This window comes from Epinephelus lanceolatus, chromosome 12, assembly GCF_041903045.1.
Source record: "Epinephelus lanceolatus isolate andai-2023 chromosome 12, ASM4190304v1, whole genome shotgun sequence".
NCBI classification, from domain to species: domain Eukaryota; kingdom Metazoa; phylum Chordata; class Actinopteri; order Perciformes; family Serranidae; genus Epinephelus; species Epinephelus lanceolatus.
Genome location: NC_135745.1, coordinates 28,999,179 through 29,023,425, shown reverse-complemented (window position 1 = coordinate 29,023,425; position 24,247 = coordinate 28,999,179). Strand labels below are relative to the sequence as shown.

At 41.4% G+C, this 24,247-nt stretch overlaps 1 protein-coding gene across 1 annotated transcript; it reads right to left on the bottom strand.

Moving 5' to 3' along the window:
• Positions 1-20,240: 20,240 nt before the first annotated feature.
• On the bottom strand, positions 20,241-23,383 carry rps28 (ribosomal protein S28). The gene is made up of 4 exons (XM_033651462.2): positions 23,252-23,383; positions 22,892-22,939; positions 22,293-22,415; positions 20,241-20,360 (listed from the first exon to the last, which is right to left on the bottom strand). The coding sequence occupies exons 1-3, from the start codon at positions 23,288-23,290 to the stop codon at positions 22,293-22,295; spliced, it is 210 nt and encodes a 69-aa protein (XP_033507353.1). The 5' UTR covers positions 23,291-23,383; the 3' UTR covers positions 20,241-20,360.
• Between the last annotated feature and the right edge of the window lie 864 nt (positions 23,384-24,247).

Below are 24,247 nucleotides of genomic sequence, written 5' to 3'. Positions count from 1 at the left end.
CCTGCAATGTGTGGAAAGGAAATTTACTGCATCACAACATATGACTGTCAAACTGCCATAACTGTTAGTGTGAGCACCCTGCTGATGGAAGGTTGCGACAGACCCGAGTCATCACTGCTGCACTGTTGTATATTTCCAGTTGCCAAATATCTCAGTGTTGTGATCACTTCATTTTCTGGTGTTGTAGAGTTATTGGGTGGGAGATGTGAGTGCATCTCTAATGGGTCGACCACAAACATTATCCCTGCACGATCCCATCTGTTGTGTTTTATTCACTTTGGAAAATTAAGCGTTTGGAAAATAATTCTCCTTCCTCTTTGTCTTTCCACCATTTTCTCCCCAGATTAAGAAACTCTTAAGCCTCTTAAAAGTCCTCCTTCCTCCGTACTCTTAACAGGTTTTCACTTTAGAAACTTTCTTAAAGGCTAAGTGCTTTATGAGTAACCTCCATCTTTATAAGGACCTAGTTTTAGCTCCAGGGGTAAATTCTTAGGAAACGTCTATATGTTAATAATTTCCTGAGAATTTCGTCACTAGGAGCAACTCTTTGTACTCAGAGGCTTTGTGAATATGGCCTCAGAGAACTAACTCTCAAACTTGTGATGTCATGAAGTATGAAGTCTGGAGCTGCTTCATTGGCAATGAATGGGAGTCTGATTTTGTTGACCCACAGAATGTTTGTTTTCTCTTTCATACTCAAATGAGCTTTATCCTGTTGTAGTGTTCTCAGCTGTGAAACAGAAAGTGTACCAGTGTACTCAGAACATTCCCCTGGGCGCTCTTAGTGTCATCTGTAACATCTTTCCCAATTCACTGTCATCGGAGCAGCTCCAGACTTTATACCGTTTGACATCAAAAATTTGAGTTTTAATGCTCTAGTTTTTGGATTTGGAAGTGCTTTTTTCATATTCACTAATATTTTTAGACGGTCAGTGGTTCCGAACCTTTCTGTCTATTGACCCCTTAATTGAAGCTGTGCCATCTTGTGACCCCACATCACGTGTTACAAATATCGCTTAGAGGTGGCCTTTGAAATGTGGCCTCTGAGGTGACCTCATTCATTCATTTTTTTCTTACTCTCAGGTTGTTTCATTTCGTAAAATTACCTAGTAACTCATGAATAGAACTTAGATTCTCTGCCCGAGCCCGAACCTGACCCGGCCCCGGCCCGACCCGACTCCTCATAATAGACCTAGGCTCTGGAACCAACTACTTATCAAAGCCGGTGGTTGAGGCCCGCGGCCTCTCCTTGACGGCGCCACTGGCTGTGCACATGTGAGTTGTCGACGGTGACAACGTGTGTGTTTGTTGGCTTCGTGGAGTGTACCATGATGCTGGTATATGACAGCAAAAACACAGGGACCTCGACACTCAAGAGGCACACGACGAAGGCTTGCCATGGAAAGGGAGATGTGAGTCAGCCTTCAATGTCCACGTGCGCATCCTCAAAAAAAAAAAAATCATAATTACAGTTAAAGGGCTGGGCCGGGCTCGGACAGAACATGCACAGGCTCAGGTGGGGTCGTGCTGGATTTTTTGGGCCCAATGTAAGCTCATAAAAACTCATGAGTAAAATCATTGATTAGAAAAAAACCTGTAAAATAAATTGATGCAGCAGAACTGTATTTCCTCTGATACCCAAATCTGTTTACTCTGACCTCTCAAATTTATCTTACAACCCCACAGGGGGACCCAACCCCTTAGTTGGGAACCACTGCTCTAGCTTATGGCGAGGTCAGCCAAACTCTCTTCCTGTTCTATATTAAGAAGTTGTAGTCAGGAACAATTTTCTAATGCTTTGCATGAAAAAGCAAAGATTAGAGAAACATTCAAATAATTTATCCTGCGTGGTGACCCCTGAAATTTATCTTGTGACCCTGTGGGAGGTCACTAGATGAGGGTTAGTAACACTGGTTTTAGACGGCATGAATAACGCTTGAACTTTAAAAATGGGCGTAGGTCCCCTACAAGTGTACCAATAAGTCGTGACAGTGAGTCAACACCAAAGGACCCTGAAACTGGTACTCCTACATAGAACGCAGCTATAATTAGTTATTAGTGACCGCTACGCCTGTCTCTTGCTAATGCAACAATCACTGATTAATCAGTTTCACTCAATGTGATGAGTTTAGGGATTTTGCAGAATACATTTTTAGTGTTCCCATTTCAAGGGAATCTCATTGTATTTAGAAATACATGACCTCATAAACCATGATTTAACTGCACCATCTTACAGCTAAGTTTAGATTTGAGAGACGTAAATAGAATCAAGTAACTGAGGACAGACAAACACGGTTACAGATACACATGTCCTGCTTTAAACACGCCGTACAGGCATGCTGAGGAAACCGTTCGACTTGAACCAGTTCCCAATCTACAGTATCCTGAGAATACCAGCCAGCCAGGTGAAACACACTACTGCCCCCCAGTGGTGAAAGGCACGAGCATATCATTCTTGTTTGTTCAGCCATGACCCCTTCCCACTTTACCACTGGGGCCCCTTAGGTGACTGCTCTGCTATTGTTGCCCCAGGAGCTGCATACTGAGTGTGACATGGCACCGAGGCAAATGAAAAACTGCAGTTTCTCTCAGCCTTCAGCAGTCCCTGAGAGACGAGGTGTAATTCATTTCACCTTGGGTTTGGTGCAGTGCAAACAGGCCCGGGTAGGGAGAGCAGGCCGGGAGGATATGAGAGATTTCCTGTGAGGTTTCCAACATGCTGTCCTTGGACAAGGATGGTCCCCATTTTGCGTCAGTATCAAGAAACTCCCTCAATTCCCACACAAATGTTTGACTTCTGCCTTTTTATGACGCCCAAACTTTGAATATCTGCATGTGCTTAGCTTTTGTAACATCCTGTAAAAGCAATTTCTTCTCTTTGAGGTCAAAACCATAGTGACATGTGCCCCAGGGCTTTGTTTGTGCAGCTGATCACAGACTTAAATCAACACATATACAGACTCCATTCATGTGTGTGTATTGCTTCCATGCTCTGATGCACACACCCTTGTCTCCCTTTACATTCCTTACATCTCATGCTCAGCTTACACATGCACAGACGTGTCACACGATACAGACGAATGTGTTTGTTTTTGCTTCTGCTTGACTTGGTTCGGTATTTGCCATGCGATATTTTAACTTCTCAGACTGGTCGTGAGGAACACGCTCCCGCTGATGGACGACCCACATACTCATACTCCTCTTCCCCCAGACTTTTTATGCTGCTCCGTCTGCACATTCACTGCTCACGAACTAAATGACTGTCCCAGCTGGCAGGAAGCAGAAAAGTACAGAATGTACACTTATCCCAATTTGGATAATGTAAACACGTATGGACTGTGGTTGACCTCAGCAGCTGTGTTTGCTGTCAGTTCTTTATGGTGCATGAAATCTACACTGGTTTACAGTATTTTTGGATTAGGCCTGCCCCTCTATGCAGAGCAAACAAATGCTGCTTATTGAAAATACTATTAGACTTAATCTTCAGGCGAAATGCAGTGACTACATTTAGCAAAAACAGCCCTCAAGAAAATGTTCTGTTGACTGAATACACAGACATTTATCAGGGCAGTTCAGTGACAGATCTTCATGGTGAGATTTAGTCATTTCTGCCTTCAAGCCTTGATCTATCTTTACTTCCAGACAGGAAATCCACAGTTACACAACTGCTGTAAACAACTTGACTCTTGAGCCTTTTTGTCATGCACGAGCCCATAGAATATGATGACAGAATACACCATACTAAAGAACTAGAAATAATGTTTAAAGAAATATTTCCAAGTATTAGGCGCTGTGTCCACATAATGTTTTTCTTCAGCAGAAAAGCAGTGGCATGGGGCTGGAGAGCTCTTCATCCCAGTGCTTTATAAAAAGCGCTCCCAGTGCTTTTTGTAAATGATGCGCTGTGTGTGGGTATGTTTCTGTGACAACAATATCTTGACACTAACGTTGGCTAGGTAGCTAACATGACGCTGCATTAACAGATGGTTGACGGCATACGTTGATAAAGGCACAACACTCACCAGCAGCATCTAGCATCTGGCGACTGATCTGCTCCCAAAAAAATAGCTTTTCTGTCTTTATTTAGACAGTAGACAGCAGCCTAGCTAAAGAAGACGCAATGATGTCCCAGGCGCCTTTCTGAAAAGTTCAGAGATTCTCAACTCGAAGTGCTTGGAGCAGCTGTACAAAAAACTCTTGTCATTGTGAACAATTGAAAAAAGACGCAGATGCTGAGAAAAAAAGCTATGTGGACACAGGCCCTGAGAACATACACTTACAAATAATCGCTTTCTTGCCAGGAGTGGATGAGAAGATCGATACCCCTCTCTCACATCCATCAGTTAAAGGAGCAACATGTAGGATTTAGTGGCATCTAGTGGTGAGGACTGCAGATTACAACCAGCTGAAACTTCTCCCATGTGCCAAGCATGAACTCCTGGTTAGGATTCCCTCAGTTTTCATTGTTCAGGAGGTTTATACCGAGAGCCGAATTATTTGCAGAGGTCTCCTCCTCTCTTAAACAAACAGACAAAAATAGACAAAAAAAAAATCTGAATAAAGCAGTTTCATGTGACAAATCAGTGTTCCTCCAATGCTGTTTGGTTCGTCACAGATGGGCTGCTAGCACAGCACCTGCTAATGTGTGCTCACCTTTTTTCTCTGATAACTTAAGATCCAGACGTTCAGGAGGTTTTTCCTGGGAGTCAAATTATCCACAGAGGTCTCTTCCTCTCCAAAACAAATGGACCTAGTAATTTAAACCAGTAAAAACACTGAATAAAGCATTTTCATGTTAAAAAAAATCTGTGTTTTTCTGACCCTGCTCAGTGCGGAGGGACTGCTAACTACAGCCGTTGGCGCAAAAATGTGTGTTTGGTTTGTCCATTCTGGTCTCCTGTAAAAACATAGTGGCAACTTATTATTTTATGCTTCATTTCCACCAGTGCAACCCCCTAAATCCTACACACTAGACCTTTGAAAAACTGAACCTAAGAGATAATAGAAGCAGGACGAACTGCCTCTTCAATACAAAAGCTTTTTGATACTGTATGTTGCTCCACAGGACTTCCAGAGGGTGGGTAGTTTCCAAACAAACATACAGCACAATGTCCTTTGAAAACAGAAATAAGAGACATAAGTGCATAATTTCTACAGAAGTGTAAGTACTAAAGAGAACACAGCTGCTATGGCACAGTTATAGGTCAGGACCCCTACTGTCCTGGAAGAACACTTTGTAATTCAAGCCCTCTTTCCTTTTCCCTCTCCAAACCGCCAGCTGCTTAGCACTTGACAGTAAGAGGCTGTCTGCCAGTTACTCACATTTTTTCCCAGGACAGGCCACATTCACAGTCTGAGCCCTCTTCAGTTCGAGAGTCTCCTCCATCCGACCTGCTTCCACCTCCACTCCTGTTGATTAAAATTAATGGGGCAATGAATTAGTATCATTGTGATCAGTAACCTACACCCAGTGGCCTCAAGTGCTCCTTACACTGTGGTAAACACAGTATGCGTGTTTGAATGTTCCTCAGGAGGCCAATTAGTTCATGGGAATCAGGCTTGATACATGCCACCAAAGGGGTAATTTTCGGGACAAACAAGGGGAAAAATGCGTCCTCTGAAACTCTGGGGAGACTAAACAGCTACTGCTTATGGCATTTGAAGCTTTTTGGTCTATAAAATGTAAAAGACAGATTCTGGAGAGCTTGTTTCACACCCATAGCTGCCTCATCTGAGCAGAATCCCCAGACAATGTAAATATGTGTTTGAGTTATTTACAGCGACTGCATTTAGCATGCAATTCCTCCTTGACCTTGGTAACTTGTTTTGGTCTCCAGAGGGATTTTTTTTTACGCAAACAGTATACTACAGCTGGGATCTTTGTGTACATTAATACATGCATTTGAGGATGTTATGCCAAAATAATTCAGTATTTTGTTGCATTTATAATCATTTGTACTCCAGGAATATTTTTGAAATTCTTAGAAATGGCTTATTCACTTTCTTGCTGAGAGTTAAGTGAGATGTTAAATACTACTGTCACATCTGCTTAGCTTAACATAATGCCTGGAAAGGAGAATCTGATAGCCAGGCAGCTACACGTCAGCTTTTAGACAGATTAAACAAACAAGAGACAACATGTTAACTAGAGATCTTTACAGGTGCTGGTATGGCAAGCTGTCTTACCATTTCCAGTCTTTATGCTAAGCTAAGCTGAGCTAATCATCTCCTGGGTGCTTAACGGTAAAATTATTAGTGTCACTGATCTTTTCGCCAAACTCTTATCAAGAAGGAATAGTTTGACATTTTGGGAAAAATGCCGACTTGCTTTCTTGCTGAGAATAAGATGAGAAGATCAGTGCCACTCTCACACGGCAGAGTGGAATCGACCTTCTCATTTCACTCTGCCAGAAAGTGAGTAAGTGTCAAACTACTTTTCTAAATTTTTTTGTAGTCTCCCTAGGGCTGGGCGATATGGCCTAAAAAAAATCTCAGATTTTTTCACAAAAAATCCGATTCACGATTTAGATCGATTTTTTCCCCTTCTAGTTAAAAAAATATATATATTTGCGGCCTGGTAGCACATACCTGGGGTCCAAAACTTTCAGCATGTGAATAAACCCCAGCTTTTCCACGGTAGCCTATATATTGGGCACCATATCTCTTGCAATATACATGGCGACTGCATCTGTGATCGCTTTCCACCGGACCCCTTTCTTATCATACGGCAGTGTTTCCCCTACCATCATATTGGATCACAACAGAAGTCATTTAAGGTTACCTTTCCTATAGAACAGTTCTCTACCTTGTCCTTTTATTAAACAAACTAAATAGCCTTATGTTACAGGCTGAGCCTGATGTGTGTGGCTTGTGTGTGTGTGTGTGTGTGTGTGTGTGTGTAGCTGTGTATGTGTGTAGCTGATGTAGGAGGTATGAGACGTTAGTGCGCCGGGTGTGGTGTGTGACGTCAGACGGATGCGCCCCAGGAAGAAAGTGAGGCATGTGTTATGTTGTTTACATCGAGCAGCCACAGTGAAGAAGCCTATGCAGTTCTGCATGCTGTTTTTGAGTTATTTCCCTCTATGTAAAGTCAGATACTGATGACAGAGGCTGTGCATCATCCCTGCAGTGCTGAAAATAAAGTGCCGTTCTTTAACGCAGACGAAGTCCCGTTTATGTGTTGTTGCCACAACGAGCTAACAAGCTAAAGGAGCTAATGGTCTTCGGAGGTCCCTTTACTACGTTTCGGGGATCTGCCAGCTTGGTGTTGGTAACACTTATTCATCTTATTTACACAACGGCATGTCATTTACGTCCCTACACGGTGCGCGTCTAAAATCCTCCTCTGCTCTCTGTGTCGCGCACGGCGGAGTTTGGCCCTGATGCGCACACACACACACACACACACACACACACACACAGGTGAGCACAGACACAGACACAGGTGAGCACAAAAGCGCTGAAGAACTCTTTCCCTTTCTTGAGAACGAGTTAAACTGCAAATTCGAATTAATCGATAAAATTGATATATCACCCAGCCCTGAGTCTCCCTAAGAAAAAAATGTCTAAATAAACCTAAACCTTGACAAATAGAGCAGTATGTACATACCCAGGGTTGGAAATTAGCACCAGCCACCAGCCAAAAGATCAGCTTCACTCACCAACCACAAAAAAAGTGGTGATCTATTGAGTGGCTGCTAGATTCTAAAATCAACCAACCACCAACTGTGGTTTAGAGACAGTGGCATGAGGAAAAGACAGGAGGCAGAGCTGGAGGTAGCAGAGATGAAGATGTTGAGGTTCTCTTTGGGACTGACGAGGATGGATACAATTAGGAATGAGTACATCAGAGGGACAGCTCATGTTAGATGTCTTGGAGATAAAGTCAGAGAGGCCAGATTGAGATGGTTTGAACATGTTCAGAGGAGGGATAGCGAATATATTGGTAGAAGGATGCTGAGGTTGGAACTGCCAGGCAAGAGGCCTAGAGAAAGACCAAAGAGGAGATTTATGGATGTTGTGAAAGAAGACATGAAGTCAGTCGGTGTGAGAGAAGAGGATGCAGAGGATAGGGTTAGATGGACGCAGATGATTCACTGTGGCGACCCCTAAAGGGAACAGACGAAAGAAGAAGAAGAAGATCTTTAATATCTTTTGTGATGTTCAAGGGGCAGAAATGAGGGTTGAAAGTTACTGGTGTCTCCAGACTGCTGCTGACCATCTCCATGATCTTTTGCTTGAAAGTGACCAGTGAGGGGCAACTAAAAATGTGTACTGTATTGCCTAGGCTGGAAGTGCATCTCCAACATAAGCTGAATGGTAGTATTCTTTTAATGTTACCTTTAATGAAGGACCTTGTAATGTGTCTCGTTGCCTACATGAGACAAGAACTAGACAGGTGGAGACAAGAGTGTGACAGGGAGTTTGTTTTTTTGAACCAAGACATTTAATGTTAAGATTCATCAGATGTCAAACTGAGTTAATGATCCCTGACCATCTGCTGAGTCGCCAAGGACTACCCCTGATCCACACTAATCTCAAATCTGAAATCCTAATTAGTATTGAGTGGCCTCACAAAGTGCTTCCAGCTTTGTGTTTTTCTGTGGTTTTAACCAGTAAGGGTGGCAGCAGGTTGTGTTGGAGGTACACCCGGCCAGAAAACCTTATTTTGTGTGACTTCTCAGCAGCCGTGGGATGAAATTACCAGAAGAGGTCTTGTGTTTGTAGTTATTACTCTGGCAGTGTGGCAGTTTTAGTCCAGCTAAAATGACATGTTTTGGTATTTTGTGTTATTTTGTTTTACTTCAGAGCCTCAATTTATGATGATACATTCTTTTGTGCATGGGTTGAAAATGCAAACTTGCCAACCGGAGGCGCATTGTGGTGGCGTGGTGATCCTGCGTGATCTCTCATTAGGTGTGTCAACAGCTCAGGGCTTTAAGTGTGTCAAAGTCTTGCGGGATCATTACATAAAATCAGAGTGCGACACCACTCAAGCTTAACCCTGCAGTGAGGTTTTTTTTAACTTTTTTTTTTTTTATTTTAGCGTTATTGATTGCTGTATCTCATTTTGTGCTTGTATTCAAATTGACACAATCTGTGCCTTTCTTTAGCACAGAGAACAAACCCTGAACACACTTAGTAGACAAACAAAACAGAAGGAACATCAACACAACCTTTGACCCAGAAAACAGTTGTTTGGGTAATGTGGCTAATGTTTTGTACATTAGATTACACTGTAAGCAGAGTTACAGTTACGGAATATTTCACAAGCAGTCCTGAGGGGCCTGCTGAATATATAATAAGTGTTTCTCAATCACTGTTGTGACATTTACAGTTAACCGCAGACAGCACAGATAGATGTTAACACCATATTAAAGACATTTGGGTTGTTGCAGAGAGTTCAGTGAAACTTCATATTTAATAATAAAATAACTTTATTGTATAGCATTATCTTAACAAGTTTAAAATCACTCCTGCTGTCTGTACTGTAATATGAAGCTATGCACAGCAGCCAGTTACCTTAGCTTATTATAAAGACTGGAAACAGGGGGAACAGCTAGCCTGGCTCTGTCCAAAGGCAACAAATCCACCTACTCACACCTCTAAAGCTGACTAATTAACATGTTTGTTTAGTCTGCACGTAAAAAACAGTCTTTATGTTAAGCTAAGATAACTGGCTGCTGGTGGTTCTTAACATTTAATAGGCAGATATGAGAGTGGCATTTATCTTACCAACTTACTGTAGGCAGAAAAAGCAAATACCCGTCATTACCAAAATGTAATGACAAAAACTATGCACAGTGCTAGTTCTATGCACATCCAGGGTGGGAGGAACTGCCCATAGTTCATCCGTCCATTCAATCATTTTCACCTGCTAAAGCGGGGCTGGACTACCCTGGAAATCCAGAGTTCTCGCGAGAGCACAATTTGAATTTGCTCAGCAAGTCACTCTGGCAATCAGTAATGATAATCATTACCCATGCCCATGGAGCCGAGCTGCACCAATCACATCGGTGTATCTGATATAGGCAGGACAGAGGCGAGCTAAACAGATGACGACAGCGCTGCGATGACGAAGTCCAGAATCAGTCAGTGAACATTGCAAGATGGCTACGGTTGAACACCAGTTGTTTGAAATGGCTTTGGCCACTACAATGAACGAGTTAGACTTGGCTTTTTCTCTAAAAGAGGAACAGAAGACGGCGCTCGAATCTTTCCTTTGCAAGAAGGACGTTTTTGCTGTTTTGCCGACCGGATACGGCAAGAGTCTAATCTACAAGTTAGCTCCGCTGGTAGCTAAGTGTATACGTCACCCCGTGTATTGTTCTGATTGGTCGTAGTGTTATCCAGTTGCGTGCAGTGATATTTTCAAATGCCCCAGGGGGCATCCTAATCAGATGCCCAAACCATCTCAAATAACAGCAGCGGCCCTACTCCAACTCCCTCCAGATGTCTATGCTCCTCACCGTCTCTAAGGCTGAGCCCAGCCACCCCACAGAGAAAACTCATTTCGGCCACTTGTAGCCGTGATCTCATTCTTTTGGTCACTACCCAAAGCTCATGACCATAGGTGAGGGTTGGGACATAGATTGACCAGTAAATCGAAAGCTTTGCCTTCCGGCTCAGCTCCCTCTTCACCATGACAGTCCTGTGTAGCGCCCACATCACTGCAGACGTTGCACCAAACTACCAATCCATCTCACGCTCCATTCTACCCTCACTCGTGAACAATACCCCAAGATAGTTGAACTCCCTTGCTTAAGGCAGTAACTCTCTCTTCTCACCAGTTATGGCACCATTGCACTGAAGTCGAATTTCTAAAAAAAATACACACTCCCTGCACTTAGACGACCCAATCAATCCCAATTTGTCAACAACGCTGTGGTGAATGTGTGGTCAGGTCTAGGCACCAAAAACACTTGGTTATGGTTAGGAAAAAAATCATGTTCTGGCTTAAAACACCCACTTATGGTGGCACAAAAGTCTCTGGAAAAACAGGGACAGGTCGGTGAAAAACACTCAGGTTCAGTGGATCAAAAGCCACTGGAAATGTCGCAAGGGTCAACACCTGCGATCTGTGGCTCAAACGCTGCTGGAAAACTGAAAGTTTGAGTGCTCGGATCAGAGTGCTTCTTGGTGGTATTTACACTTGATTTTTGCACTGTCCACTTGTGATCTGATCACTTAACACACATGATAATACCAGATATAAAGAGGGCCGCGCAGAGAGGTATTGTTACCTCATTCTCTGGTTAGGACGCCATTACTTTTACTTTAAAGCGCCTTTAAGGACCATGTTGAGGAGGAAACTGATCACGCTGCTTAGAGGCTTTCTATTTCTCAGTCGTAAGTAAACTGCAAGTAGGTAATCTTTCTCTCAGGTGAAGCTAAATGAAGATATCTTAAAATCACGTCTTATATTTCCCCTCAGTGCCAAACAAGCTCTTCTACCTCTGAAACAATACCTGACTTTGTGATTGCAGCCAGCACAGGTTTCACTGTCCATGTCAGTCCAGGGGACAGAGTCCACAAAGCTTTGTTTTTACAGTGTTTACTTAAGGACATGTGCTACAGAACTCTTTCTCTGACCCTGCCTCCACGTCGCCATCCCTCCACAACAGGCCACATTAATATAAACAGCCAAGTATCTGACCCTGTGTTTCATCCCATCATTATTTCTGTCTATCTGTGCACCTGCTGTTTATGTTGTGACATTGTTGTGCAGGGAATTGTGGGAAAATATATCTTACAAGTCGCATGCATTGCGGGGGATGGAGCCTTCAAAAAATAAATGGATGGCTTGTTTTTCTGACCTTCACACAACGGAGTCTCCCCCTTTTGCACTTTCGCTTACATAAGAGAAAATGAAGAGTGTGTGTCATCCTTCAAGTTGTCTTCTCTTCATTGAACTTTTTCTGGTCTTGCATTTATTTACAAGGGTTTTTTAATACCAACATCCAAAGCTATTTGTTTCAAAATGTAGCTCTTCCAAGGTCTTCTGTGTTATTTTAGCATCCCGGATCTGATTTACTGTTATTTCCTGGAGAGCGGTAATAAAAGCCCTGTGCTTTTGCAAACAGGTAAACATAATTAGCATGTTTTCGAGTGAGAGATGTGCTATGCATGCCAGGTTTTTTATCTGTCATTACAGATTTTTTTTTTTCCTAAAGCTCCCCTCATTGCTGCAAGCTTTGAGAACTTGGCTTGCCCTCCTGGAGCCTAATTAGACCAGCCTCACCCTCTGCAGTTAATGTCAGGAAACAAGATAATCTATGGAGATGCTGGGTGTACTAAAGTTCAGTGTTCAGAGGGGTTGGAGGGGGACAGAGAGGGTAAAAAAGTTTGGGATGCTTGTGAGAAAGAGGAGAAAGAGAGAGAAAGAGGGGCAGGGAATGTCTTCTAGTTACCTCTGGGGTGATTATCCTCTCAGCATTCCCTCGGCATCCTATGGGCCCCATTTGTAAATTTGAGGGCCATGACCCAGGTCGGGCTCAGAGTGTGTAAATCAGAGGCCTCTCTCCCCCTGGACACTCCATGACCTCCCCGCTGCACATCCTGTAAACCAGCATGGGAGAAACAAAGCCCACAGCCTCCTGCCAAGTTCCTCCAGCTCCAAAGAGCCGCCTCACACCAGCATGACAAGATGACTTTAGTGTCCACTCATGTCACTGTACTTTTGTCACAGGGATCACAATCTGAGCAGAATTTAAAAAACAAGTCATGACCAGAGGTAAACTCCAACATTTGGCAGAGAACTGTCGTGTGATGGCAGAACGTACCGAAGTGAATTTACTCGATTACTGTACTTAGTTTTGAGTGCAGTTTGAGGTATTTGTTTTATTTCAGCGCTTCTATTTTATGCTACTTTGTATTTCTACTCTGCAAATAGTGCACCTTTTACTCCACTAAATTTGACAGCTACAGTCAAAAGTGACATTATACATCAAAAAGTAAAATTCAGACTCATCAGTTTATAAAATACAATGCACCGTGACAGAATAAAGTACCAAATAGTATATGAAGTAGTTCAAAGTAGCTCCACTTTCACCAGCTTGAACACAGCATGAAAATGTGTTGAGTGTGTTGTCAACACAATAATGCATCAAACATTAACACAGGACACCCTGTGGACACACAGCCGGGTCAATATTTAATAGGAACGCTCCCTCTGTGTGTGTTGTAATATGAGCTTCCCTGTTCTTTGTTTTGGTAACCAGGCTGACTGCACACGCATGTTGGTCCCTCCGTTCATTTACAACGCCATTGTGGAAGTGGAACACCTACTCTCAGGTGCTCCCTGTTGGCTAACACTGTTAAGGCCATTACACACTAAGGCCATATTTTATAATTGCCGCACATTTAAGAAGAAATATGACCTCGAGTGTGTCAATTAGGTTTGTACACTGCCTACGAAACTTTCATTTGTCATTAAATTTTTTGATCAGGTTTGTTTTTCAGCATTTCTTTGCATCCGTCAAAACTTCAGAGAGTTGTTTCACCAAGAAGTATCTAAGAAAATGTGGCATAACCTGTGAGACACATCCATCCACAACAAGAGAGAAGAACGGGTTGCACAGCGTTATTTCATAACTTTCAAAGGGTAAGATAGTAATCTTCAGATAAATGATGATGACAAGGAGGATGATGTGGATTTTCGTAACCACTTATCCTCCTGAGGGTTGCGGGGGGGCTGAAGCCCATCCCCGCTGACATTGTGTGAGAGGCAGGGTACACCCTGGACAGGTTGCCAGACTATCACAGGGCTGACACACAGAGACAGACAACCATTCACGCTCACATTCACACCTACGGACAATTTAGAGTCACCAATTAACCTGCGTGTAGCATGCTGTGGGAGGAAGCCGGAGTACCTGGAGAAAACCCACAGTGACACGGGGAGAACATGCAAACTCCGCACAGAGGGGCTCCTTTCTGGGATCACACCAGGAACCCTCTTACTGTGAGGCGACAGTGCTAACCACCACACCACCGTGGTGCCCCTCTTTTGGGTAATGGCGGTGCCAAATGCAGGACATCGGCAGAGAGTAGGGACAGCCAGGTGGAGAGAAGCAAGGGCGCAGGGAGCAAAGGTGTCTTTCCATTTTAGAACAAAAAAAACACATCGGACTACTGGTTCAAGGTTTCTCTGCATAATATTTATTTTTGGATGACAGATTTAAAAAACGTATACCAAAAAAATGGACTGCCTTTAGCTCTGTCAGTACTGTTGCCATTATTCGTATTGATAGCACTTTTGGCTGTGCTTGTGACATCAGAGCTGAGAGCTGTGTGCAGGCAATCCCGGCCCACACTCTGAATGTTGTATACAGCACATTCAAGGAGTTAATTGTATTCAGGTGTTTCAATCAATGGGATGACAATCAGGTGTGACTTCAGCGGTCAGTCTGGTTTTCACCACACAGTTTTGTGGACCATGCCTTGATCAAAGGATATTTCTGCGGAGTTCAGACAAAACCAAACCAAAACCATTTCCTCAGTATCTGACCTTCGCCAGTTTGCTCTGAGTGTAGACTGTTTGTGTTCAAATGGAGGAAGTTCAACCCTACTCTTACTCTCTGCAGGAGTGGTTGTCCAACAAAAATCACTCTAACAGTAAGGAGGTCTCAAAGAACCCCAGAGTAACATCTAAGGATATCTGGCCTCTCTTGCATTGCTAATGTTAAAGTTCATGAGTCCACAAGACTGGCACGTTTGGCAGGATAGCAAAGCCTTTACTCTAAAAGAAGAACATTGCTGCCTGTCTAAAGTTTGCTAAAGGCCTTGTGGATGAACCAGAAGGCCATCAGAAGAATGTTCTGTTAAAGGATAAGTGTGAGAAGTGTTGTGTTTGGCAAATACCAAGACCATTAGAACCTCATCTCAACTGTGAAGCATGGTTGTGGCAGTATTGTGGTTTGGGGCTGATTTCCTGCTTTGGGACCAGGGCAGCTTGCAATCATTGACAGAAGTATGAATTCTGGATTGTACAAGTAAATTCTGCAAGACAATGTCAGGGTATCCGAAGTGAAGCTCTACAAAAGGTGGGTCATGCATATACAATAACCCTAAATACACAGGTCCGTTTAAGAACGGTTAAAGCAGAACAAATGAGACAGAAAACAGGGTTCACAGACTTTCTAGCAGCACTGTACTACACCTTTACACCTCCAGGCCCAACGTCCTTGTTCTTATTGATGTTTGTATGTCTAGCATAATGTTGCAAATTCCAGATACTGCCCGCAGACAGACAGACAGACAGACAGACATGTCCACTGCTGGTGTTTTCTCCCGGCTGAGTTAGACCTTGGCGGCATGCAGACAAACAGGGAGCGACCCTGAGATAGATCTGTTTCTAGCTTTGTATTTTTCTGTGTCAGAGAGAGCAACAGAGGGAGGGAGGAAGAGACAGGGGGAGATGGAGAGATGGTAAACACACACCACTCTTAAAGTCTGTGCGAGTGGGTGAGGCATAGAGACGGAGAGGTGTGGAACGAAAATGACAAGGTGACACCAGGTTGTTTTCAAGCACAGAGCTGTTGTTGACTGAAGAAAAATCATAGCTGGAATCTCCCTCTCCTTCACTCATACTCCTTCTCTATTGTCCTTTCTCTTTCTGATTTACTTTTAGGTTAAAATGAAGTCAGAGAAAATGCGGGTGCAGGTTTTGGAAAACTGTGGCTTTTTAAATAATAATCAGATCCAGGCCGGGCCGAGCTGGAGATTGGTTTCCTGATTTGCCTCAGGGTGCAGCATGTTGACCACAGACTGTTGGGCAACTTGTCCACGTGTTTATGCTGTAGGTGCACTCGGCTGTAAATGAATGCCAACATGGGGGCTGTTTGCTCTAAGATAAATGCTGTTTGTCCAGATAGTCTTTTTTCTGACTCTTGTTTTTCTGTGTCACTCTTGCCTCTATCACTGTCTCTCTCTCTGGTTCTCTGATTCTGGCTGTCAAGTGCCAGCATGCTTCTTCTTGGTTTTGTAGCTGCCAAGAATTAATTTGTGGGTTGCTGTCACTTTGGTTTCATGTAACTTGTTGATGCTTTATAATTCCCAGGAACTTCAGCCACCATACTGTATGCAGTAGTGTCTGTAATTTTTCAGCTGGGGTAGGCAGATATCCGGAAAAGCCAAAAACAAAAAAGAAAGAGGGGAGACTTTGAAAATGAATCCTCCTGTAGCTCTCCTCTCTCTTTCTCATCATCCTCCCATCAGATGACCATGGGCACATGCGCTTGCTTCTTATAGTAACCCAGTGTTTCCCACACATTGATTTATTCAATCATGTAATAAATGCACACACTCATTCACACAGCCCATCCTTGCCCTGCTGTCTCTCTCTGTTTATTACACCACAAAGACAAGAATTAGCAAGCTAACGTCAGCCATCGTCCCTCCACCTGGCTCCCCGCCGCTGTGAACTGCTCCCCTAGGAGGTCAGCGTTCAGCAGCTAGGAGACAGGCCTTCTGTTGGCAGTTGTAGTGGCTTGAATTCAGCCAGAGACAGAGAGTCGGGGTTGTCTGGTCCCCCGGAGCTGGAGTTTACACTGGCTGGATTCTGGTTGTTGCTGTGGTTGGTAGTGGCGTGGAGTGAGGTGAAAGACACGCTGTGATTCAAGGCTCAAGTGAGCCACAGAAGTGAGCCTTTGGCTTTGGTTAGCACAATGTTGCTAAACTATTAGCAACATTTTTAATCCATCTCTGAAACACTTCACCAATATAAATATATTTTGTTTCGTCTATTGTCTGACTCACTTTAATAATCCGTCTTCTTGTTTTGGGTTGTTTTGCAGTGTAGGCAGTTGTCGCCAATGCTGAAATAGCAACAGGCAAGTTATCCAATAATTTCATTTGGCCTGAATGAAATAATGCGACATTCTTATTACAAGCCAGCGACAGCCACAGGCACCAGATTTTTTTTCCAGAGCATTTTATTTATTGATTGCTGTCGGACTGTAAAGAGAATTTCAACAAATATATCCAAAAAATGCTTTTAAAATAAGTTGCCTACCCTAGCTTTAAGTGTGACAACCAAATGTTAAAACCTTGTCTTTTTTTTTAACTGTCTTTAGCACTTCTATCCTTTAGGCTTGGTAAAGACTGGTCTGATGCATTTGTGTACCACTGAGAATAAAGGGCAGTAGCAGTTGCCCGTGCTGCTCGGTTGTGATTTACTGTGCCTTTGAACTTGCAAAAGGTGATGGAGTTTGCAAGCCAAAAGAAGCGAGTGTTCCTATAAGACGCTAAAGTCAGCTGGACCGTGTGCACAAACAATTTAACAGTCAATATGTATTTGATGTTTTTTTGTAGTATGTTAAATATATAACCACCTAATCCGAACACTCCTTATAGACATAGCAAAGAAGTATGGTATAATACAGCTGTGTCTTTCACTTCACATACAGTACTGATTTTACAAGTGAAATAAATTCCTTTTTTCTCCACTTGCAGCTCCATTCAAAGCTCCGAGTAAAGTAGGTCAAACTGGAATGGAAAATGTAAGGTCATTAAACCTATGGAACATATAGAGCAGCAAAAGAGCCTCATCACAACACACATAACTCAAATAGTCCTGCTTTCCTGTTCAGACACTGGGCTCTTTATGAACCTCAAGCTGGAATCCACCCAAATGCCTTCAAGTTGAAAAAACAACACTGTCAAGTGAAATTTCAAGAAGACGCAAAGGTTCGTTGATAGATCCAGAGTCATATAGGGTAAAGTAGAATAGGGCTTTGCTGAAAAATGTATTAAAGAAGGCAATGCAAAGCTGGGATCACCAGGATCAGATTTTGCCTCACTAAAGGAAGGAAAAATAGATTTAGAGGACAGAGGAAAGGAAAACTGCGTGCAATATAACGGGAAAGAATTGAAGAGGTTACAATAAACAGTGAAAGCCTACCGCAGTGTTTGCCAGTGCACTCAATCTGTACTCAATTTACAGGATTTTCCTGTAAATGCAGGAAAAAATGTTGCAAATTGACAACACCTGAGTCACATAAAAAATGTGTTGATACAGCTTTGGTTCAAATTAACACCTTGAAACAATTCATAACAATTAATATAGTCACGCATGAGAATGTGTCCCGATTTTTCAGCACCTCTGTGGATTTAGTCCCAACCTTTGATGCTGATGCCATGAATCCTCTCAGCCAACAGATAAGTGGTTTCAGACAAGTCTCACACTGTGAACAAGGAAAGTTTAGACATGCAGACCAAACTGGCACCAGTTAAAGATTTCCTGTCATTTGCTGGACTCTAAGTGTGAAAATAAGTCAGAGTTAGGTACAAATGGGCTGTGAAAATGACAAGCAGCTTGTTTTGGAATCATCCATCAAGACAAGATGAGACTGGGTGAGGTGAGCCTTGAACTGTTGAACTGGAATGAACGTAAACAAAGTCAACTTAGAGTGATGCTGCCCTCTGCTGGACAGAATGTAAACTGCACAACCTGAACCTGATCAGAAAAATGTCAGTTTCTCTACAGTTTGTCAACCATATTGAGACGAACTGCATTTGCAGAAATAAATGTGAAAGAATAATATCAAACATACTGACTTGGACTCAGAGCACTGTAGCAGAAATGCTTCATCACTGGCTACTGTTGATTTGACCTTGTGACCTTTAGTCACTTAAAAATAAAGCTGCTCTAGTTTCAGCAGGCAGAGAAGTCGCAGGGTTGTTTATAACAAGAGGCTCATGAGAAAACTAAACCTTTAACAGTGGTGGAAAAAGTATTCAGATGTTTCACTTAAGTAGCAACATTACAGTGTGAAAATACTCTGTTTCAATTGAAAGTCCTGCATTTAAAATCTGACTTGGGTAAAAGTACAAGAGCATGAGCATCAGACTGTACTGAAGAGTACCAAAAGCAGAATGGCTCATTTCAGAATATTTATTATACAGGGTTTCTACTCATTTTCATGGACAACATTTTACTTTTCCACGACTTTTCATGAACCCATCATTTTTTTCTTGCCCCACTTGCTCTACACTATCAAGTGTAGACATATCAGCTTCAAACTTTGTTCAAACATAATTTCACCGAGCAGACATACATGAAATTAGAGATGAAACAAAACATGATGAATATTCGAGCTGTGTTATGTCATCAGCTACAGAAAATAAATTTGCCGTTATGTTACATTATGTGGAAGCTTATTCACGGAAGATAAATTTAACAATTTCATTCAAACAACAAATTTTAATGACCTTTCCAAAACTTTGAAAGATTTTTACTAATTCCATGACTTTTCTAGGCCTGGAAAATGTCACTGAAATTCCATGACTTTTCCAGGTTTTCCATGACTGGGAACCCTGATTATACTATTGATGCATTAATGCGTGCATAACATCATTGTGACAAAAAGGTGGCACTAATTTAAATTAGAAAATGCATTCCCTGCAAAAAAGGTGTGGATGCTGACAGCTGAAATGCATTGCTAGAAATAAATGTAAATATGAAATTACCCTCTGAATTGTAGTGAAGTATGTTATATAAAATAGAAGTACTGAAGTTTTCAATATAAATATCACCTGCCTGCCTGCTAAACACAAACTAATTTCATACACAGAGATATTTTCCCCTCAATAACAACCTCTCCCTTCTGCCAGTGACATCAAAGCCCCCACCTCCCACCTCCGCATTTCTGTGCGGCACCTTTTATTCTTTAGTTTAACTATATTAATATATTATTTATTAGCTGAGTAGTTTTACATCATTTTTAGCACCAATTTAAAAGAAATAAAGTATAAAGTAAGTAGAAAACAAGTACCGTACTCAAGTATTTGAGTAAATATATTGTTACATTCCACCACTGACTATAAAGTAGTTCATGAACCAGTTGAGTTGCGATACTTTGAATATCAACTTTGATTACTTCATTTTGCAGGCATTTTAAATGTTTTACACCAAAATATTTTACTCACTATAAAACATAAATTTAATCATAGTGCATCTGTTTTAACTAATTAGGCTGATATCACTTTGTATCAATCAGTAATTTAAGAAAGTTTAGTATCTCAACTGAACGGGTGCTCGGTGCATTTACACACATGCACAATCACATTGCCTGTATACCTTGACCAAAACTGACAAATCAATAACTCTGAGAAGACAAACTTTGTGAGCAAAACTGACCAGTTGTATCACACAAGACAAATTGTTGCTGCTTTAAGAAATGTCAGTTATAAGAAAAACAGTTTGCACCTACTGTACAATAAACACAGGACATCTACTCTCATCTTAATAACCAAATTTATTTCAAAGCATCTGAACAAGTGAGATTGTAGGCCATTTCAAACTGACGAGGTCTTCTGCGTCACAGCACTGGACTCGCACCTCACGGTGTCAGCGGGCACTGTGGAGAGAAGGAAACGGTCACACACCAGCTCAAAATAATCACATTCAACTCAACTCAAAAATAAGGATGGTTAAATCTCATTCATAATATTATGAATCAACAACTGATTCTCTGCCCTGGTTATTTTGACCAAATACTGTTAAGTTTTTGTTTTTTGTTTCCTATTTTTAACGCAGCCACCTGTCTCCTGCATTTGTCTGGTGTTTCAGGGGGAAATTAATCCATGGTGAGAGAAGTGAGTGCCGCCCTGATGACTAGGTCAGAATCAACAGCTGACACTCACCGTAAACCCCCAAGTCACGTGAGTTCAACTGTCACTCAAGTTCACTTAAATTTACAAAAACACCTTATTTTGTTTTTTGGTGGGCCATGACTGATTTGTTTCCTCACTGTAATCCAACAAATGTTTCATTTTTTCTGCTGCAAACAACAAATAAAAGCATGCAACACCAAGCACGTTTTCTCCCCCGGATGAGTGACTGACAGTTAATGCTTCCACGTGCGGTCAGCAGTGCATTTCAGCTGCAGTGGATTAAAACCATTTACGGCAGTGGTAAACAACCAGGGCTGAGAGTTGGGTGAAAAATACACTTACTCAGAGAAATATGAACTCTGTTACGTAACAGTTCAAAATGCTCTGTGATAATCCTCCATTTGAGAAGCTTAGTGTTCAGTTTTTGTAGAGTGTCAAAAAGCTCCAGATTAAATTCTCTACTAATTTTAAAGGCCACAGACTATGGTGTTTTTGTGTTTAACTTTATTGAAAGATGTTTTCCAAAGTTTTGTCAACTGCCATTCACATACTATATAGACAGGACACTGCAAACACCTTTCAATACAACACACAATACTGATTTTTGTCTCAAATTAAGTGACTATTCATAGAGATGACACTTATTGCAGGGTTGCAATTAAGGTGATATGAGACTAGATATCATCTTAGATTTTGGATATTGTAAATGTTGTCTTTTCCTGGTTTTAAAGGCTACATTATAGTAAAGCGATGTAATTTTCTGAGCCCCCCCCCTCCCCCCCGACTGTTCTATTAATTGTCTTTACTCACTAAGTCATTATATCGTCATAACTGATGATTATTTGTCAAATCTAATTGTGTAAATATTTTGTGAAAGCACCTTTGGACATCTAGCGCTGCAATGATAAATTGACCAGTTGTCAACTATTAAATTTATCACCAGCTAATTTGATAAATCAATGAAATCGATGTGAGTAAATTTTTTGGGGAAGAAAGTCAAGATTCTCCGATTTCAGCCTCTTAACTGTGGATATTTTCTGGTTTCTTCACTCCCTTATGACACTAAACTGAATATCATTGAGTTATGGACAAAACAAGACATTTCAGGATGTCATCTTGGGCTTTGGTCAACACTAATCAACATTTTTCACCATTATCTGACATTTTATCAATCAAACTTTATGGTTCATTGAGAAAAACAGATGTGGTTGCAAACCTACTAGTCTCATTATTTTATGTTGGGCTTTTGATATTATTTTGAAGCAGCTGCAATAGACGGTGTTAGGAAGGCCAAAAACTGTTATATTGTTGTATATACACATGGTTTAATTTTGTGACAGTTAAAGCCTACTGCCAGTGACATCTTGATTCTCCTATTGAACATATTTTGTGTATCCTATGAAATGATACGTGACAAGTGCCTATTTGAAATTACCAGCCCACTTCTTTGTCATCAAAGTGCTGATCGGCAATTTCATAGATGCCTCTGTTTATTTGTAACATTTTTAATAGTTTGTTTTCCTGAAGAGCACTCTGAACTGCTTTTGTATGATATGGTGCTATACAAATACATTTGTTTGTGCATCTCTAATGCAGACAGCTGATAACAACTGTTCAATACCTACCTATAGTAAGTAAATTGGCTAACAGATAGTGCTGGGTTTATGCCTCCTCACCTATCGCAGCCTCCTGGCTTCTCTTTCAGACTCCAGAAGTGTCAGCACATCTCCTTCTCTGACTGGGCCCTTCACGTTCCTGATGATGGAGCGGTTGCTGTCGTCCATGAACTCAACACGGACCTGCAAGAAGATCAGATTAAGTGACGTGATATTACGTCAAGCCTTAAACATGTCAACAGGTAAAATCTGACACCAGGTTTGTGGCCCACTCTTCAGTTCACACTGGTATAAAGGGTATCATGAGTTAAAATTTATCATATTATAAGCTTGTGAAATGTTCCTAAAATCACATTTAACAAAGCTTACCTGTGAGTAAAACTTGAGCCCTTGAACAGTGCTCAACAACCAACGTCGACATTATTGTTCTACTAAGGAAACTGGTTTGACTCCATGTGAAGCAGTCCTTAAGACAGTCAATACTATAGTGTCGCACTGAACAAATAAGATATTCACTACATATACAGTGCTTCTTTATATTTTAGGAGGTATTTAGTATAAACTCTTCCACAGATGCCTAAAGAGCTGCTGGAAAAACAGCGACAGGTTGCTGCAAAATCTTTAGATTTGATGTTCAATGCTAACTCTTATTAGCATACCTGTGTACATTGTCCCTGGGAGCCGGTTCTTCCGAGGACCCTGGTAACCTGTGAAACAAGAGAACAAAATATAAGTTACCCTGACACTAAAGGCTTTCAAAGTAAGCAACATATTATTGGGTGTAAATTTCAAAAAGCGGCCAGAACGGTCTACAACATGTTAAAGTGTGCTAGCTAGCAGATTATAGCATGGACGGGCCTCCATGATGGATTCGCGAGAGCCGACATGCCGTCCCTTGCAACGGAGTAGAAAACTAAATTTAGCTTCAATGTTTTGGTACCGTATAAAACATTAGTTGTTACTGTAGCGATCTATCCGTTTGGATCTTATTATTTTAACAGTAGTATATGTTTTCTTACTCTTGCGAGCTTGATCAGCTGCACGCGGTTGGCATCCATGTTGTCAGGCTAGAGCGGAAAGGAAGTCACGTGGTGCCCGGCAGGGCTATATCGCAACTGTATTTATAATTATTTTTTTAAATTCTATAATTTAATATTAACTGTTACTAAATTATAACGTATTTGATTGGCTAAGTTAATAAAAACAACGTGATATTATTATTTTTAATTGAAATTTCATGTGAGATTCTTTCTTCCTCTTCCGGCGAGTGGCCAATACCATTCACACATACTTTCATGGGGGGAAACCAGGGCTGTACCATTAGTCAATGTGTCGTAATAGTTTTTGCCGTATCACTATTTTTAACTTCAATTTATTGGAATAATAGACCCAATCAATTATCTCTGGCTTTGTAAACCCATATTTTGTTCATGTATGCATGCATCTGTTTAGTATTTCCTGTTTTATGTTAAATTCTTTCTGAGACTACAAATATTTTCCAGTTTTTTGAAAGGGATGTCTGTAAAACCACCGCATAGTGTGGTGTCTACCTGCAGGGCTAAATAGACTATGAAAAAATCTGATTACTGATACTGGGTTGCAATCTTAGCATGTTAGCTTGTGCATCACAGTGACAAATGCAGTGAGAAGTGTTATTAAATACATATTTATTTGTGTGGCATGTTCACATTGTAGCAGTGCACATTCTACTATAATTTTAAAGTACTGATTTAGTAAACAGAATCATAGTTTGGTTGATACACTCAGTATCATCATTCAGTATCATATAATTAAAATTGGACTTTATTTTGACTTTGCTTAACTGTGTTATGACAAACAAATTATGCTGTAAATCTATTATAAAGCGATCAATGACAAACAGGGAGGTGATCATTACCAAAATGTGTTTTTATTGAACAGACAAAAACAGGAGGACATTTACACCATATATTAAATTCTGGGTATTGAAATATACGTCCAAGCTTAGTTTTACTGTTCAGACCGAGTTCAGAAGG

Bases quoted from the DNA above. Each gene is read 5' to 3' on its own strand.
- rps28 (XM_033651462.2), bottom strand. From the start codon at position 23,290: ATGGATGCCAACCGCGTGCAGCTGATCAAGCTCGCAAGA. The intron at 22,940-23,251 runs GTAAGAAAACAT...CTTGTTTCACAG, and splicing joins AGCTGATCAAGCTCGCAAGA to GTTACCAGGGTCCTCGGAAG. The intron at 22,416-22,891 runs GTATGCTAATAA...ATCTTCTTGCAG, and splicing joins CCCAGGGACAATGTACACAG to GTCCGTGTTGAGTTCATGGA.